The sequence below is a fragment of the Monodelphis domestica genome, chromosome 5, assembly GCF_027887165.1.
Source record: "Monodelphis domestica isolate mMonDom1 chromosome 5, mMonDom1.pri, whole genome shotgun sequence".
Classification (NCBI taxonomy): domain Eukaryota; kingdom Metazoa; phylum Chordata; class Mammalia; order Didelphimorphia; family Didelphidae; genus Monodelphis; species Monodelphis domestica.
In genome coordinates this window covers 48,522,206-48,540,628 of record NC_077231.1, presented here as the reverse complement: position 1 = coordinate 48,540,628, position 18,423 = coordinate 48,522,206, and the positions used below count along the sequence as shown (strand labels likewise).

General features: G+C 38.5%; 1 protein-coding gene across 2 annotated transcripts in view; it reads right to left on the bottom strand.

The window, feature by feature from the left end:
• LGR5 (leucine rich repeat containing G protein-coupled receptor 5) overlaps positions 1–18,423 on the bottom strand; it is a 193,039-nt gene that overhangs the window by 4,142 nt on the left and 170,474 nt on the right. For both annotated transcript variants that reach the window (XM_001370010.4, XM_007503051.3), the window contains 6 exons: positions 11,253–11,318; positions 10,527–10,598; positions 6,106–6,177; positions 4,757–4,882; positions 3,839–3,984; positions 202–285 (listed from right to left, as the gene is read on the bottom strand). In XM_001370010.4, the coding sequence (XP_001370047.1) occupies positions 202–285; positions 3,839–3,984; positions 4,757–4,882; positions 6,106–6,177; positions 10,527–10,598; positions 11,253–11,318 (566 nt within the window). The remainder of the gene's footprint in view (positions 1–201; positions 286–3,838; positions 3,985–4,756; positions 4,883–6,105; positions 6,178–10,526; positions 10,599–11,252; positions 11,319–18,423) is intronic.

The window sequence follows — 18,423 nt, the reverse complement described above, 5'->3', positions numbered from 1 at the left end:
CAACAACTAGTTTAATGTTCAGCTGCGATTTTCTTAAAAAAGCTTCTTTACATGGTCAACTACCAAGCCACTATTAACCTGTATCAAAAGACATCCTACCACTTAACTGACAAAAAGGGCTCCTGAAGGGAATTTGGGGGACCAGCTGGGGTTCTTCCCTATAAAAATTGTTTCAGAGTCATGCTCCTGTAAATTTCTTACCTGGAGGTGGTGAACATTGCACTAAATGATGGACTTTTGTGTCTTCTTCAAAGTCAAGGAGGAAATCCTCTAAGTCACGCTCATCTGTATGGGAGAAAAGTTCCTGAGAGTTTAGTTGAGCAATCCCTTCTTTTGGGGACAAGATTGCGAGGAGATGGAGGATAAATCCTCTTATTCTCTCTTCTTCCCACTCCCTTCTAGAAATGTAAGCATGCCATTAAACATTATCTCATTTGATCCTCACAATAATCCTGGGAGGTAAGGACTATTCCCATTTTATAGATGAAGAAACTGAGGCAGACAGAGATTAAGTGACTTGCCCAGAAAATATCTCAGGAAGGATTTGAACTGGGGTCTTCCTCACTCCAAGTCTAGCTCTCTATCCAATGTCATCTATTTGCCTCTAGATGATTTAAAAAAGTAACTTATATTCTTTTTTATTTTTAATTCTTGTTTTCTATTCTGAGGCAGACAAGTGGCAAAGACTAGGCAACTGGGGTTAAGTGACTTGCCCTGAAAGTTAGGAAATGTCTGAGGCCAGATTTGAACCCATGTCCTCCTGACTCCAGATCTTACACTCTATCCAGTATACTCCTGAAAGCAGTTTAAATCATATGTATATATAATATTTTCTAGTGTCAAAAAAAGTAGGTAAGTGGTTAGAGACCAGAAGAGATTTCTTTTTTTTCTTTATTTTTAAAAAACCCAAAGTTTGTGTTTAGGGGGTCATAGATGTAGAACTAATATGGACTTTAAGGGTCATTGAGTCTAACCCTCTCATTTTAAAGATGAGTAAACTGAGGCTTAGAGAGATCAAATGACTTTCCCAGGTTAACTCAACAAGTAAATGTCTGAGGTGTAATCACAATTCATGCCTTCCTGGCTCTAAATTCAACTCTCTTTCTGATATAGAGTGGTAGCTGGGCAGCCTGGCATCAGGAAAACCCAGGTTCAAATCAAGTCTACTCTTCCTAGCTGTGTGACTTTGAAAAAGTCACCTAACCTCTATCTGCCTCAAAGGCATCTTATGTGACACAGCTAGTTGGTATGATGGACAGTCTGCCAGGTTTGGAATTGGGAAAACCTGAGTTCAAAGCTGGCCTCAGACTTATTAGCTTTAGAATCCTGGAAAAGTCATTGTATTTCTGTTTGCCCCAGTTTCCTCAACTGAAAATGCAGATTTGGGGCAGCTAGGAGGCTCAATGGATTGAGAGCCAGGCCTAGGATGGGAGGTCCTGGGTTCAATTCTGATCTCAGATACTTCCTAGCTGTGTGACCCTGGACAAGTCATTTAACCCCTATTGCCTAGCCCATACCACTTTTATGCCTTGGAACCAACACACAATATTGATCCTAACATGGAAGGTAAGGGTTTTAAAAAAAAGAGAGAAAATGAGGATAGTAATAGCATCTATTTCCTAGGGTTCTTAGAAGGATCAAATGAAATAATTAATTGTAAAGTGGCTAGCATAGTATTTGGCACATAGCAGGTATCATATAGATATTAGCTATTATTCTTATTCTTATACCTCTTATGGTAGCAATTACCTCATATATTTATATATTATATCCTCTGGTTAGATATCAACTCCTTGAAGATAGATAGCTTTTTATTTTTGCCTTTATGTTCTTCAATGACTGGCAAAATGCTTTAAACATGGAAGACCCTCATTGAATAAATATTTTTTTTATAACCCTTACCTTCTGTCTTAGAAGGCAGAAGAGTGGTAAGGGCTAGGCAATGGGGGTCAAGTGACTTGCCCAGGGTCACACAGCTGGGAAGTGTCTGAGGCCAGATTTGAACCTAGGACCTCCAGTCTCTAGGCCTGGCTCTCAATCCACTGAGCCACCCAGCTGCCCCCCTGAATAAACATTTTTTTGAATTTAATGAGTCAACAATCAAAGAGTTATTAAGTCCCAGGCACTGAGCTAAATGCTAGAGAGTACACGGAAAGGCCAAAATGATCCCTCCCCTAAAGAAGCTCTCATTCTAGTGGGGGAGATGCACATAGGGTAAATGGAGCTAATCTCAGAGGAAAGACCTTAAATCTTTCCAATTTCTTCATCTTTCCAATAAAAAATGCTAAATTTGCCTCATTGCAACTTCCACCCATAATTCCTAGCTCTGTCCTTTGGGATCAAGCCCAGCAGAACTCATCTTCCATGTGATAATCCTTGAAGACAACCATCATCTCTCCCTGACAAATCTTATTTTCTGTAGGCTTACATTCCCAGTTTCTTCAGCTGGTTCTGACGTGGCATGACCTCAAAGGCTCTTACCATCCTACTTACTCGTCTCTTGATTTCCCCTCATTTCTTGATGTCCTTCCTAAAATTCCGTGCTCAGAAACTAGCACAAAATTCCAGATGTACCCAGAGCAGCAAGCAGTGGTACTTGGTTGTAGTAGGATTATGGTGAGTTTAATGCCCTCTGCAAACCATTTAAATATTTGGTGTTTGGGTTTATAGCCAACTACAAAACTGGAAATTCAGTGGCTCAATACAATGAATAGAGCAGAAATGAGCCTTGCAATTTTGTGAGTTAGATTCATTAAAAATTAAATGACTCTCCTGAGAAAAAAGGGAAACCCCAATTGTAGGATGAAAAGATGGATGATCAAAATCGAGCGATGATCACAGGCGCAAACACACTCATCGCCTGCAGACTGCTTGAGAAGCAGAGGTGATAGTGAGGGTCTTGTAACATGGAAACCAAGTCATTTTTGACTTTGTGCTGACTTGTCAAGCTATTGCTAGGAGGGAAAGTAGTTGATGCCCGCGGCTTCTCTCAGATACCACAGGTATGGTGGGAGGTGTACTGCCTTCAGTTTAATGAATGTCTTTCTCTCGTCAAGGAACACCAAGTACTTCATTACAGACATTATCTCATTTCCTGCTGTTCATGTGAGTAGGAGAGTGGAGGTAGGCTATGTTTTAATCAGCTGATTTAGAAACCAAGATGGTAAAACGTCTGTGGCACAACTGACATCAGAAGGCTTAACTGGCTTCCCCTGTCTGTGGGAGACAGAAGAGGAAAACAAATGAGGAAAGTATGTTCCAGAAAGGTAAAGTAAACACAACCCACCTGGAGAGGGTCATATTAAAGTCTGTGGAAACCTTTTATGAGACATTTCTTTGTACTCTGCTCGGAAGACAACAGACAACACAACATTTTGGCCAGAGGGATCTAAGCTAAATGCGAAGAATTCCCCTACAGCAAAGAGTAGGTATTAGGACGGATTCCCAAGAAAATAGTACAGCTTAGGTATGAACCTAGGGGATGATAAGGAAATGGTTTTTTTATGTTTGGTTGTTTAAGTAATGTCTGACTCTTTGGTACCCCATTTGGGGTTTTCTTGGCAGAGATACTGGTATGGTTTGTTATTTCCTTCTCTAGTTCATCTAGTTACGGATGAGGAAACTGAGGCAAACAGGGTTAAGTGACTTGCCCAAGGTCACCCAGCTAATAAGTGTCTGAAGCCAGATATGAACTCAGGAAGATGAGTCTTCCTGACTTCAGGCTTGGTGCTCTATCTACTGAGTCATCTAGTTAGCTGCCCATAAAAGAAGTAGATGAGGTGATTCCAAATTCTTTTTTTTCTTCTAGTTTTATGCGTAAAAAGGGAGCTGCTCTTACCTTGGAAATGTAGCATCCCAACATCTTTCTTGGGAAATTCGTCAACACTACTGTTGTCCCCTTTATTCCACTGATTAGAAATTTTATGGAGGTTTTCACAGGCCCCAAATGCACAGCACTGGTAAGCATAAGGCATTTCCATTAACCTGTGGATGAAAGAACAAAAGCAATCCCCCCCCAGAAACCATCACACCTATGGAAACATGTGGTGAGTTAGTTTTTTTCTCCTTAAATCATCCTAGGTGATTTCTTCATTAGCCTTCGGTGTGCTCCATTTTGAAGAGCATCCACTTCTCATTCAGATGTAAATTGATAATATAATTTTAAAAAATCCATAACTGAGGTAGGCAAGCCTGGGGAACAATGGGTAGAGGGAATATCATGGGTAGAAAGAAGGTCTTGGAATCAGAATAAGTCCATGGTTGAAGTTCTGCCTCTGGAACATGTAAGCTATATGTTCATCGGCAAGTCATTTAACTTCTCAATGTTGCAAGCAAATCTCTACAACTATAAATTAGAGAGGGGTCACGAATCACAATCAGTGGGGAGAATCTCCACACATTGATGAAATCATGGGTATTGCTTGCTATCCCAACCCCCTTTACAAAGAAAAATCTAACAGAATTGAAAAATTGTCCAAGTTTGCCCTCAAATTTGTGAAGTGATTATTGTTTAATTATATGTGCTAGCTTTACCTGATTTAGCCTTTCAAATGGAATTCCATGGAACTCTTTCGATTCTCTAAGACCTGGAGGAAGATGCTCTAAGACCTCCCTTTCCCGTCCCAACATCCCACTCAGGATACGAAATACATTTCTGAAAGATTCCATGACCTCATGAATTTTGAGAAGTGCTCTTCTATGTCTATTATTTCACAAGAACACAAATGCATCTTATTAGTTTTAATGACAAACTCACTTGAGTTCTGGAAAGCTTTCAGATGATATCAGACTCTGCAAAGCATGATTTCCTGTTAATTTTAAGTGAGTTAAACCATGTAACCCAGTCACAGGAAAAGACGACAGAAGGTTGGATGATAGATCCCTGCATAACATCAAAGAGAAATTGGCTTTTTTAGTCTCTACTTGCATAGAAAGTTTATGTTAAAAAACAACTTAAAGATTATTATTCTCCTCAATAAAAGTCTCCTAAGTAGGGCCCCATTTAATTGGAAACTGTTTGAGGAATCTTTTCATATATTATACCCACATACTTTAATGTATACAACCATAAATGTAACCATTTGAGCTTTAGTTCCCAATGACCTTTCCACTTAAAATTTCAATTGTGAAAGAAAGCAGTCTCATTTCCATCCAAGGACCAAGTTCTCTATTCATTTCCGTTTGCCCTGTAAGTACAGACAAGGTGGTGGAGATTTGTATGTTTCAATTGGAGATTGGTACTGCCCAGGGCTATGATGATAATAGGAGGAGAAAAGGACAGACTCCTCCTCTCTGCCTGGCTGACTGATGGCTCTCTCCCTTGTATCAGAGGGTAGGGGAGGAAGGAGATAGGAAAGAAATAATACATCAATCAATAAATATTTGCCAAGTATGCCTTCAATGGACCCTGTAGGTCTTGACTTTTGTCTTGCCTTTGTTCTTGGATGACTCTGGAAGAGAGTAAGGCTGATGACTTTGCTCAGCTCAGCCTCACTTAAATCCAATTATGCTTAAGTCAAAAGACACCAGTGATACCATTTTGATTCTCTTGAAGTGTGATAGGCAACAGTCAACAATCCACCCCCGATCCCCTACCAACCATGTTAGGTGTTGTTGATACAAATTTAAAGAATGAATTGATCCCTACTTGCAGGAAAGCAAGAAGGATAAAATGGTAGATGGGAGGTTGTGAGGAAAATGGAGTGAGGACAAGAATGTTTTGATTTTTTCACTCAACAACACAGAATGAAAATAAAGCACTCCCAGAAATGAATGGGACGTTAATTTCATTTCATTCTACCATTTTGAATTTTCAGATTGTCTTGAAAACCTATCCTTATTACTTAGCTTTCTTTTAACTATTCTTTCAAAGGGCGGATGATGTGTTCTTTCAAAGGACTTATGTTTCCTTCAGGAGCACTTCTTGGAGAGGGAGATGGTTAATGCAGATTGTGGAATAGACTCATATTATGGCTAGTACTTCTTTTTGGATTGTATGAAATACAAGTTAGAGATGCCATTGGATCAACCAGAACTTTTATGAACTATAGGGCCCCAAATTATGACTATCTATGCAACAAAAGAAAAATGAAATAGAATACTTACAGTTTTATCAGAGAAGGCAAAGAGGAGAATGCATTAGGGTGAATAGTAACAATTTTGTTCCAAGCTAGATCCCTATAAAAAAGGGAATAGAAAAATTATGTAAACTCTTTTCATTATCTAAGTTTGAAAAAACACCCTAGTATTTCCCCCAAGAATGAATGCATGAAATTATAACTGAGCATAGTGTCTAGCACATAGTAAGTGCTTAATAATATTTATTGATTAATAGATTTTTTTGCTCGTGCTTTTAATTTTACTCTACAGAGTAAGTACTCAGTAAATTAGAGTCTAGAAGAACATAGCAAAGATAAAAAGAATTCAACTCAATTCAGCAAGCATTTATTAATGTGGTTAAACATTTATGTGCAGTGGGTAGAAAAGCCAAACTCTGGAAGCCAAAGAGGTGTGGCTTAAAGTTTCTGACTGATATGGATTGTTGCAGCTTGGGCAAGTCATTTAATTTTTTCTTTTAAAATTTATTAATCCCCCCTTTCTGTCTTAGTAGCAACTCCAAGACAGAAGGAGAAGGGCTAGACAAATAGAATCAAGTGCTTGCCCCAAGTCACAGGGTGGGGAAATATCTGAGGCTAGATGTGAACCCAGGTCCTCTTGACTCCAGACATGGTACTCTCTCCCCTGAGCCATGTAGCTGTCCCTAATTAACCCCTTAATCAACTTTCTACAATCAGAAGCTAAAATCAGTTGCAGATTTACATGGGTAGAGGGAGTTTTCCTAGAGAGTTACTTATCAATGAAATCCCAGACCTGTCCCTTCTCTTCTCCCCAAATATTCAGGCCACTGGAGATACTGACAAAAATGAAATAGGGAGTTTATGCTCTATATTCCAAATACATCCCATTTACAGATTAAGTCAATGCAAAGTTATTTAATGGAGGAGAAACTGTTAATAACTGACGAAATCAGGAAGGACCTAATGGAGGCTTGAAAGAAGCTAAAGATTCTCAGAGATGGGGGGCAAGGAGGGAATGCATTCTAGTGTAATGGGTTTAATCCACAAAACTCATAGATTGTGCTTAAAATACACTGGTGACATGTGTGTCCCTGTTCTTTCCAAGTGCTGGTTCAGTGATCAACGACACTTGGCATTGTAGATGGTCCCTTGGTGTGTCCCTGTCACAGCGTCCTCTCCCCAGACCTTTATCCAAACAGTATTGGGCAACTAAATCAAGAAAAGTCACCAACTTAGTACACTTTATAAAAGGAATGATTCTGTCTTATCTTGCATATTCTTCCCCATTCTTTAGATGATTTGGTGAATCTCTGTCCCATTTCTCTCTCTGGATATTTGGGGAGGGAGAAAGGGACAGATCTATGACTTCATTGATAACGGTAACTCTCAGTAAGAAAACTCCCTCTACAAATAAGATGAACAAATTCAATAGGGCAGTTAGGTGGCTCTGTGGATGGAGTGTCAGACCTGGAGTCTTACTCTCTTCTTACTTTCCTACTGTCCTGGGCAATTCTCTAAGACTGTAAATGGCAGAGAAGGTGATGAAGTTACATTGAGAGAGGGAATGTCCTCATTAGGGAGTTCCCTATATCAATGAAATCCTGGGTCCAGTTCCTTCCTTTCAATTGACATGCCATTCAGTTTGAAACTATACATTTTCTGTGGGCATCATCTCCATAGGAACAAAAAGAGTTATAATTAATAGAAAAATGGTACCTCACTTATTCCTTTAGAAAATCTGCTTGGAGATAGCTAGGCAGCACAGCGGAGAGAGTACCAGGCTTAGAGGTAAGAGGATCTGGGTTCAAATCTGGCCTCAGACACTTCCTAGCTGGATGACCTTGGACAAGTCACTTAACCCCAATTGCCTAGTCCTTGTTGCTCTTATGTCTTAGAATTGATACTAATGTAAGAGCTTAAAAAAAAAAAAAGAAAATCCAGATGACTGTCTTGCAGAGATTGAAATCAACCACATTTTTGCAAGGGCGTCATGAATGTGAAGATGTTCATGCAATTCAATTCCTCTAATCATGTAGAGGAGGTAAGGTGCAATAATAGTCTGTGATAACTTAAAGCCAAATGAATCTGCGTAGCTCTATTTTTTGTTTTTTGTATGAGTAACTCCTGTATCCCACTGGCATTAGGTAACTTGGAAAACCTTCATCGGTAAGCTTGAATTCTCATTTGCTAGAGGTGCTAAGCAGCAGAGAAAGGAAATGTTTCTCATTTTTACCTCCTTTCATCATTTTTACCATCCAGCCTGGGAGGCAGGCATGAAAGGAACAAAGCTGGCTAGAGTAATTGAATAAAGAGGATGGAAAAACCTACAAATTATATAGTCAACCTTTGGATAGTTGAGTATTTTCTTTTAATCTATATTTAAAATAGACAGCTATTCTATTTTCCTACTTCCTATTTATTTTATCCATCCTTCTATCCATCCATCCATTCATCTATTAATCTATTTACATATTTGTCTATCAAATTAATTATTTATCTATTCTATTTATTAATAGAAATAAAGTATGTCTATTAAGTAATATATATGTATAGCTATAAACTAATGAAACAAATTTTGTTGTGTGGAACAAAAAGATGATGAAAGTGTAAAGTAAAATGTATGTTAGCTTTTAGAAGGTAGCAGCAAAAACCTGTTTCAGTGTTCCCTCTTGCTATGGTTACAATGACTATTTTTATTAACAATAATAACACTATTAATAAATCATTAGAATTGCAAAGTACAGGGGCAGGTAGGTGGACCAGTGGATAGAATATCAGGTCTGGAGTCTGGAAGATCTGGGTCTAAATCTGGCCTCAGATACTTCCTAGCTGTGTGACCTTAGACAAGTCACTTAACCCCAGTTACCTAACATTTTCCACTCCTCTGCCTTAGAGTCATTATTTAGTGTTAATTCTAAGACAGAAGGTAAGAGTTAAAAAATGAAAAATAAAAAAATTAATAACAAAGATTAAACCTAAAAGTGTATAATTGGGGGACAGCTGGGTAGCTCAATGGATTGAGAGCCAGGCCTAGAGACAGGAGGTCCTAGGTTCAAATCTGGCCTCAGATACTTCCTAGCTCTTTAACCCTGGGCAAGTCACTGAACCCCCATTGCCTAGCCCTTCCTGCTCTTCTGCCTTGGAATCAGTTGATTCCAAGACAGAAGGTGAGGGTTTTAAAAACAAACAAATAAATAAAAGTGCATAATTGTACTTTTTTTTTTTGGTGTGCCAGTTGTTAAACATTTATCAGCAGAGCCCTGAGAGGTTCTTCAATCTTTTTACTCTCAGACCCATGAATAAATATATTATATTTATTTTATATTATAAATAATAAAGCTCTTAAAATTATGAAGGAATAAAGGGCTTTGCTGACTTGGGTTATCTATCAATATTTCCTACATCAACATATGTACTATTTTCAAAATGAAAACATCTTAGCATTGGTACAAAAATAATTCACCTCATAGATCCTATGACAGGGTCTGGAGGAGGCACAGCTTGGTGGTCCAGTGGATGGAGAGCCAGTTTGAAGTCTGAGGCCAGATTTGAACTCAGGAAGACAAAGCTAAGTCTTCCTGAATCCAGACCCAGCTCTCGATCCCCTGTGCCACTTAGCTGCCCCTGCAAATACTATTAGAAACTGTTGAAAACCAGAGGGCATGGGATAATGGGAAGAATTCTAGCTGTGAAAGGAGAACTCCTGGTTTTTAATAAGGTTTCTGTCATCTTCTAGCCATGTGATCTTGGACAAATCTCTTCGCTTCTCTGAGACTCGCGTTCCTCATCTATAAAATATAGACGGTCACGCTTGTAGTAGCTGCCACAAAAGGCTATTGTCATCTGCAAAACACTATAGAAATGTGAGCTACTGTGATTAAAGGCAGCTTTTAAAAATGGTTGAGGACTTTTATGGTTTTAGCAAAAAAAATCAAACCCCAAAAAAACCCCTAACACCAAACCAAACAACAACCTGGGAGTAATGCAATTACAGTTATTAGTTGACCGAACTACAGAAATATTCTCTAGTAGGACACAGGAGCCGGAGAGCAGAGACAAGTTGGCAGAACATTCTGGAAGGGCCTTTGCAACCCATTTCTTGTCTGCTGCTGACTGATCACCACCAATTACCAACAGCATAATTGACAAATACTGTAGAAGACTGAACAGTTTTGCCTTTTTTCTTGCTTATTAATAGTTAACTTCTTTAGACCAGTAGATATTGTGACTGCAAATTCACAACTTCAAATTTAATCCTGGAGATTATCAGCAGGAAAAACAATGTTTGTTTTTCTTTGGCAAATATGTGTTTGGGAGTCCAACGATGAGAGTGGAAAATGAAAAGAAATTCATTTTTGGTGGGGAGGAGTTGCTTAAAAAATCTAAAAATCATTGTGGGCGAGGGAGGGAGGGAGGGAGGAAGGGAGCCCCCCCCCTGCTCATACTCACAGTGAATGAAGCATAATCAGCTGATGGAAAGTGTCTGCCTTAATCTCAGAGATTTCATTGTGCCGCAGAACGCTGAAATGATAGTTGAGAGTCTCGTTTTAAAGATTATCAACATCAGAGAACTGTTAAGCACCTTTGGTTCAGAGAAATAGATCTGAGGCATCCCACAAGGGAGTGGGACTGATTTTAGTTAATTGAGGATCATACCTGCTCTTTAGTATTACAACCAATACCTGTCAGCTCCGTCTTAGCCTACTTGAAAAGATTGGAATCCTTATTCAACAGATTCCAGTTTCACAAAATCAGCCAAATTAGTTGGGATGGGGCGAGGGATAGGGAAGGGATCGGTGCTTTCTTTGGTTTGGGGAGCTCGCCATGAGAAGCATCCTCTACTAATACAGATCGATACCTTCTTTGCTGCTCCTTAGCTTAGTTTTCTCAACAATAAAATGGAGGATCTACCTCCCAGAGTTGTAGAGATATAATAGATGGAAAGTACGTCACAAACCTTAATGCATTGAGTACATGTTAGCTATTATCATTACATGGAATGGATGGCGGCATGCTTGGAAGAGAGAAAGTCTGGGATCAGGTATCACCTAGGTGAGGCACTGAACTAACTACTCAGTGCTCTGGGCAGCTGTCTAAGCCCACACCTCCCAAAGAAGGTGCTCAGACATTTCGGTTAAGAGGTGACGTGGAAGTGGGCTTTTTTCATACACTTACATTTTCTGCAGTTTTTGGCAAACAGAGAAGGAGGGTAAATCTTTTATCAGGTTGTAAGACAGATCCCTGAAAAACAGAAGTAGAAAAAAAGAAAATATCTGTTATGTATTGTTTGGAACAAAACAGATCTTACTTTCATTTCTTCAAGATGACATTTTCAAAAGGGAGGCTCTGGATTGTCCACAAAAATGAACCAATGATATATTTGTGGCCATTGTTGGATTAAGCTGTAGATTTAATATGTTTATTGAAAATGTAGCAATTACAGTTCTTTAATCAATGTAAATTTGCTTAGTCTAGTTATATTTATATATTAATATATATTTGATATATTAGAATCTATTTCTATATATATATGTGACAACTGCAGACTTTCTAGTTATTACTTTAGTGAAATGAACTTTGTCAAATTAAATGATCTTGCATCTGATCCCAAGACTTGCTACCTCTCTAGATGAAGGGAATAGTTATTGGGTTAAAAACCAATGGAAAAACTCCAATTCACAACATAGCTCTAACATGGAAATCAATCATGACAGGGGGTGGGTGGGGGAGACCTCTAGAAAGACTTTAGCCCAAACTCAACAAATTACAGAATAATAGAAACATCTGGACTTATTTATAACATAATATAACTAATCAGAAACAAGCTATGGTAATTTGCACAGACCTTAACAGGGGAAGGGGAGGGGCAGAAAGGATGAGAGAGGGAGAGAGAGAGAAAGAGAGAGAGAGAGAGAGAGAGAGAGAGAGAGAGAGAGAGAGAGAGAGAGAGAGACAGACAGACAGACAGACAGACAGACAGACAGACAGACAGACAGACAGACAGACAGGCAGACAGAGACAGAGACAGAGAGACAGAGAGAGACAGAGACAGACAGAGAGACAGACAGACAGAGACAGAGGCAAAGACAGAGACGGAGAGAGAAACAGAGAGAGACAGAGAGACAGATAGAGAGAGAGAGAAATAGAGACAGAGAGAGAGAGAGACAGAGAGACAGAGAAGGAGAGAGGGAAGGAGAGAGGGGGTGAGAAAGGCAAAGAGAAAGAAATATTATATAAAATTTTTCTTTTCTTTAAAACTTATCAGTTAATTAGCTCACATATTTTCATGCCTGATTCGAATTCTTAAAACTAAATGGCCATTACATAACTGAAAATTCATGTTTTTAAAAGTCACTTAAGTTTTTTTTAAACTTGCAATACTTGTTTTATTTTGCTTTTAGTTTATTGAAACAAATGGGATTTACAAAAGAATGGAGTGCATTTCATTACACATGGACGAGTCAAGTGTAAGCTGTCTTGGAAATATGAAGTCTAGAGATTTTAACTCAAACTGAACTATGAAACAGAAACTAGAATAAATCACCCCAGTTTCGTGAACCCCAACAGAACCCAAATAACAGTTTTTTCCCCCAAATTATGAACTGACCTAACTAAAAAAGCCAACATACCAATAACCATACCGCCCAGTGAGCTAGTTGATAGGATCACAGATTTAGAATTGGAAGAGAGCTTAGTTGTCATCTAGTCCAACCATCAATCAATAAGCCTTTATTAGATAATAACTATGGACCAGGTACTATGCTAAGCGCCGGGGAAAAGAAACAAAGGGTGAGGAGCTTAAGTTCTAGTTGGGGAGATAATATATCAACAATTAGACTCATATAAGGTATCTGCAGGGTAGATGGAGGCTCGCCTTAAAACATCTCATTGGGGAGGCAACAAAGAAATAACTATGTAGCTACAAGATACATTGAGATACAGATTGATAGAGAGGAAGGCTCTAGCAGACGTGGAGTGGGATCAGAAGCCCTTCTGTACAAGGTGATGTGTGAGCTGAGTCGTTAAGGAAGCCAGGGATTCTAAGAGGTGGCAGTCAGAAGGGGGACTATTTCAAGTACTGGGGCCAGTTTTACATACTGCTATCCAGATGAGGAAACTGAGACCCAGGAAAATTAAATGACTTGCCCATGGTATTATTAAAAGCAGCAGAATCTTGTTTCTCTTTGTATTCCTTTCTAGATCTGTAAAATGTCTCTCTATCAATCACAAGCACTCTTACACACAATTCTCTTGTAGATCAGATCATTCATTCATTCATTGAGCAATCTGGCACATTTTAGATTTTCTACTTAATTTTCTTTCTAAATGAGTAAGTTGCAAGTTGTCCAAGGGATTATTAAGGAATAATTATGCACCTTTGCAAGAACTGTGATTTGGGCATAGAGTGATGCCTTGTGAATTTTATCCTGGTAGATTTTCAAATGAGGACTGACTTTACATGGTGATGCAATAATATTCTTGTTTTTTTTTTCCAAGAAAAGAATTCTATACCAATATTTCTAGCGCCAACACAATTCTACGTACTTGGTACTTGATTCAACTAAACAAACCTTAAGTGTCTACTATAGGCAGAGCACTGCATGGGGTGCTGAGTTTACAAAAACAAAAATGAAAAAGTCTCTGCCCTAAAGGACCTTATTCTAGATTCCTGGCATACTGGTCTGCCAAAAGGAAAAGCTTATTTCTTCTGGCTTTGTAGCCCATTTCCCAAGCGTAATGGAAAGAGCACTCTGCTAAAGGTTGGACTATAAATAGTGGACTGGAATATGTATGCATGCATGCATGTAGATATATTATATAATAATTTATTATGTAGAAATTATCATAGTATAGAAATGATTATATTAATTACATTATAATTATTACATATACTATAGGATAATATAAATTATATAATAAAATATAAACATATATGAATATGAAAATTTAAAATATAACTATATAAATATAATAGTATTATATAATAATATGTATTATATATAAGTATATAATATATAAGTATATAATAAAATGACTCTTGCCTCCCAGAGTTATTGAGTACAAAATGAGTTATTTATAATAGTAACAACAATAATGCTGCTATATAGATGGTGCATTAAGGTTCACAAAGCTTTTTACATATGTTATCTCATTCTATTCTCATATTTCTGAGATATAAACACAGACACATAGGCACTTCACACACACACACACACACACACACACACACACACACACACACACACACACACACACACACACCCAGCCTCTGAAATTTTGCCAAGAATGCTATCTAGGAGGCATTCAAAGAGAATCTTAAAGCTGGAAAAAACCTTGGAGACCATTTAATCCCTTCCAATTTGCCAATGAGAAAGTCAAGGCCAGAGAAATTGAATGATTACCCCAAATTCACAGTTAATTAGTGGCAGGCGTTAGAACCTAGTTCTCTTGAGCACAAAGTCTGAAGCTTCATTATGAAAGTTTACTGTTATCTGATTATCTGTCAAAGATTGATCAACATTTGTTCAGAGTTTGTCAACAAATGAATTTTTAAAATTAGTCTTTTTTCATAAGGGATAAAGGAAGAAATTGTCACTAATTCATTTGGAAGCAGAATCACAGAACCTCAGAAGTGAGAAGGACTCAAGAATTTTCTCATCCAAACCATTTCTTTTTCTTTTTAATCCTTACCTTCCATCTTAGAATCAATACTGTGTATTGGTTCCAAGATAGAAGAATGTTAAGGGCTAGAGCATGGGGGTTAAGGGACTTGCCTAGGGTCATACAGCTGGGAAGTGTCTGAGATCAGATTTGAACCCAGAACCTCTAGGTCTGACTCTCAATCCACTGAACCACCCAGCTGCCCCCTATTCAGCCCATTTCTGAGTTAGAATCCCCTTATGTCATAATATCCTCAATGAACAGTTATCTGGGTGTTGCTTAAAGACATCACTGAGCTTCTACCTGTACCCACTGAGCAGTGCTTTAGGGAAGAGGAGCATGGCAGGAAATAGCATCACTTGGAGGAACATAGATTTAGAACCAGAAGGGTTTATAGAGTTTTTTTGAGTTCTATCACCTCATTTTATGGATGAGGAAACTGAGGCATACAGAGGTTAAATGACTTGCCCAGAGTCACACAGTGTCTGAAGCAATATTCAAACCATATCATATTGATTTCAAATCTAGCTATCTATAATGGGCTGATTTAGTAAAGAGTGTACAATTTGTGTTAAAAAGCGATTTAATTTAATTTTGAAGAAGCAAGCCCAGAGATCATTTTGAGTGAGAACAATAAACAATGCCAAACTTGTGTCTCTCCACAAACGAAAGTACCAAAATGAAGATAAAAACTAAATTATATGAGATTACATGGCATATAGTATTGGTTACAATCTTGATGCTTTTTTGGATGACATCCATTATTGCATCCATGTTGTGGGAACTTCCAATTGATGCAGATGGCTAGCTTTTCTGTAACATAGTCTTAGGGAGTTGCCTGAGGATAATAAAAGGGTAACTCACTCTAAAACAAACAAAACCACTCTTCCTTTCTGTCTTAGTAACAACTCTAAATTAAAGGGCTAGGCAAATGGGGTTAACTGACTTGTCCAGGGTCTCACACAATCAGGATGGTCCAAGACCAGATTTGAACCCAGGTCCTCTTGACTCCAGGCCACCTAGCAGTCCCTTAAGGAACTCTTCAGGGTCACATGGCTAGAATATAGCTGATCTAAGATCTGAACCCAAGCATTCCTGACTCCAAGGCTGACTGTCTATACACGATGTCACAGTATTTTATAAGTTAGACAATTCTGGCAAAAACAAAATCCCACAATAATTCTTTCTTACTTTTCCCCTTGAATTATTCAAATTATTATTTCAATGTTTATTTTACTTCGTCTGAGTCGACATAGTTGAAGAGTTATGCGCAGTCTACTAACTTTACTTCCATATTTAGAACATGGAAATGTTTACAATATGTCCAAGAATTATTTGAATAGATTGGCACCCCAGCAATTTGTCACCGATGCCAAAATATAATGACTAGAAAGGCTTTTAATGCTGAACATATTCAGAGTGAGCTAATACTTGAAATATGGGGCTCCTGGCATATTCACAAAGAAACAAAGAATAATTACCATCAATAATACCAAATCCAAGGTTGTGGAACAATTATAAGAGGAAATGTCAGCATATTGCTTAATTATTGGTTGTATTGTACCTCATCTGAAATCAGATTAAAGGCTTAGACTTTAGACGATTGTGTTAATGAAGTCACAGTCGTGTTTCTTATTTAGTTTCCACAAAAGAAACAACTAATCAAAGTCCTCGCCTCCTCACATTCCAGGTAGACTAGGTCTACACATCAACAGACATTTCGTTTCGCAAAGAAAATCATTTATGTAACAAAGTCTCTTGGGTGAAAAAAAGACTTTTTTGAATTCACATGGTTCTAATCTATCCTTATTTCCTTTTTTGGGGAAACAGCTTTGGAGGGGTTTCTAAAAAGGTTTCCCCTTTCTCCCTGCCTCTAAGTCCACTATTGTGCATAGAACACGACCTCCCTTAAATACCACGTTAACTTGCTAAGTGCCTTTTGGACAATGGGAGCCTTTCTCTCCACCCAATTCTGCCGTGGTCTCCTCGTTACTGGATGCTGTATTTGGTGTATGTGTGAGAAATCTGTGTTTGATATTTGGTAGTCTAGATATTGGTCACATGACATATTTCCAGAGTGGGCTGAGATTGTAATGGTGGAATGGTGGTAGCATTGGTGATAGTCATGGTACAAGCTTGTTGCTCAACGGAGGATGACCAGGACTTTTTTTTCCCCCTCTATAGGAGCAATTATCTGTTGGGTGGAAGCTAATCAGGAGGGTGACTATAGCTCTCTTGTGACCATTTCTGGTTGGTAACCTCAGTTGGTTAGAGTATGGTTTTAATGAGCTCACCTTTACAGGTCTGATAGGACCAGGTAGGTATACTTTATGGTCAACTAACCCTGAATCTGTTACCCTGGCTAGGCATTATGGAAACATGTTGCATCGATCACTAAGGGGGCTGGGTAAAACCATGGGGACACACGAGTGCAAATATATTACCGTAATAGGAAAACTGCAACTCAAAACATATGGTAGTGAGTTAGTGACAACGAGTTTATATATCAAGGACAGCGTGTTATTTACTTTGGATTAATTTTCCCTTGGCATAAACCGGGCACGGTGTTGAGGGATGCTTTCTACATCCACCTCATATACAATTACCACACTGGCATCATTCATTTACATTTCATTCCACAAGAATTTATTTTTATTTTTAATTTTTTAAACTCTTACATTTTGTATGAGAGTTGTCACTAAGCATCAGATCCAAGACAGATGTGTGGTAGGTAAGTAAGGACTAGATAATTAGGGTTAAGTGACTTTCCTAGGGTCACATTTATTAATCACCTGCTATTTACTGGCACTGTACTGAATTCTGGGGATACAAGACAAGTATACAAGGATACAAGGAGTTTGTATTCCATTGGAGAGAGGGATGACCCCAGAGAAGTCAATATGAAATAGATACAAGTGTACAAAGGAATTTTAGGTTGAAGGAACAACTAGGGGGATTGGGAGAGACTTTGGGTAGGAGCTGGCACTTCAACTTAGCCTTGGCGAAAGCTTTGGATTCTGTGACGAGTTGGTGAAGAGGAAAGGCATGGAGATGACAAGGCATGGAATTGGAAGATAGAGCAATGTGAATGGGGAAAAACCAAGTAAGTGTGTTTGACCGGACCTGAGAGTACCTGAAGGAAAATGATAATGAGCAATATACCTAGAATCGTCCCAAGATACCAAACAAGAAATTGTATTTTACAGCTGCTTTAATCATTAGTCATCCCTGCTCCTCCTGAAAAAGAATCCCTTTGTTTTTATTTTGCATTTCCTTGCCATGATGTTGCCCTAGTTGAATTTAAGATTGTCGAAGGTGGATTAATTTTTGTATTTTTATTATATGCTTAGAACATAATAAATGCTCATTGAATTGACTCATTTATTCCAAATGGAAGGAGCCACTGGAGTCTCCTAAGCAGGAAAGTGACATGGTCAGACCTGGGATTTGGGACTATCAATTTGGCATGTGTGTAAGTGGATTGGAGAGGGGTGAGGCTGGAAGCAGGAAGGCCACGAAGGAGCTATTGCAATAGCCTGGGCAAGAGGTAATGGACATCTGGAGGAGGATGGTGAAATGGGAGCCTGCCGAGAAGATGGTGGTTGGGATTGGTGTTGTGGAGAGAAAGCCAAATGGTGGTAGAACAAAATGTGTGGGGCCATTGATACCCTTTTTCATCATGTGC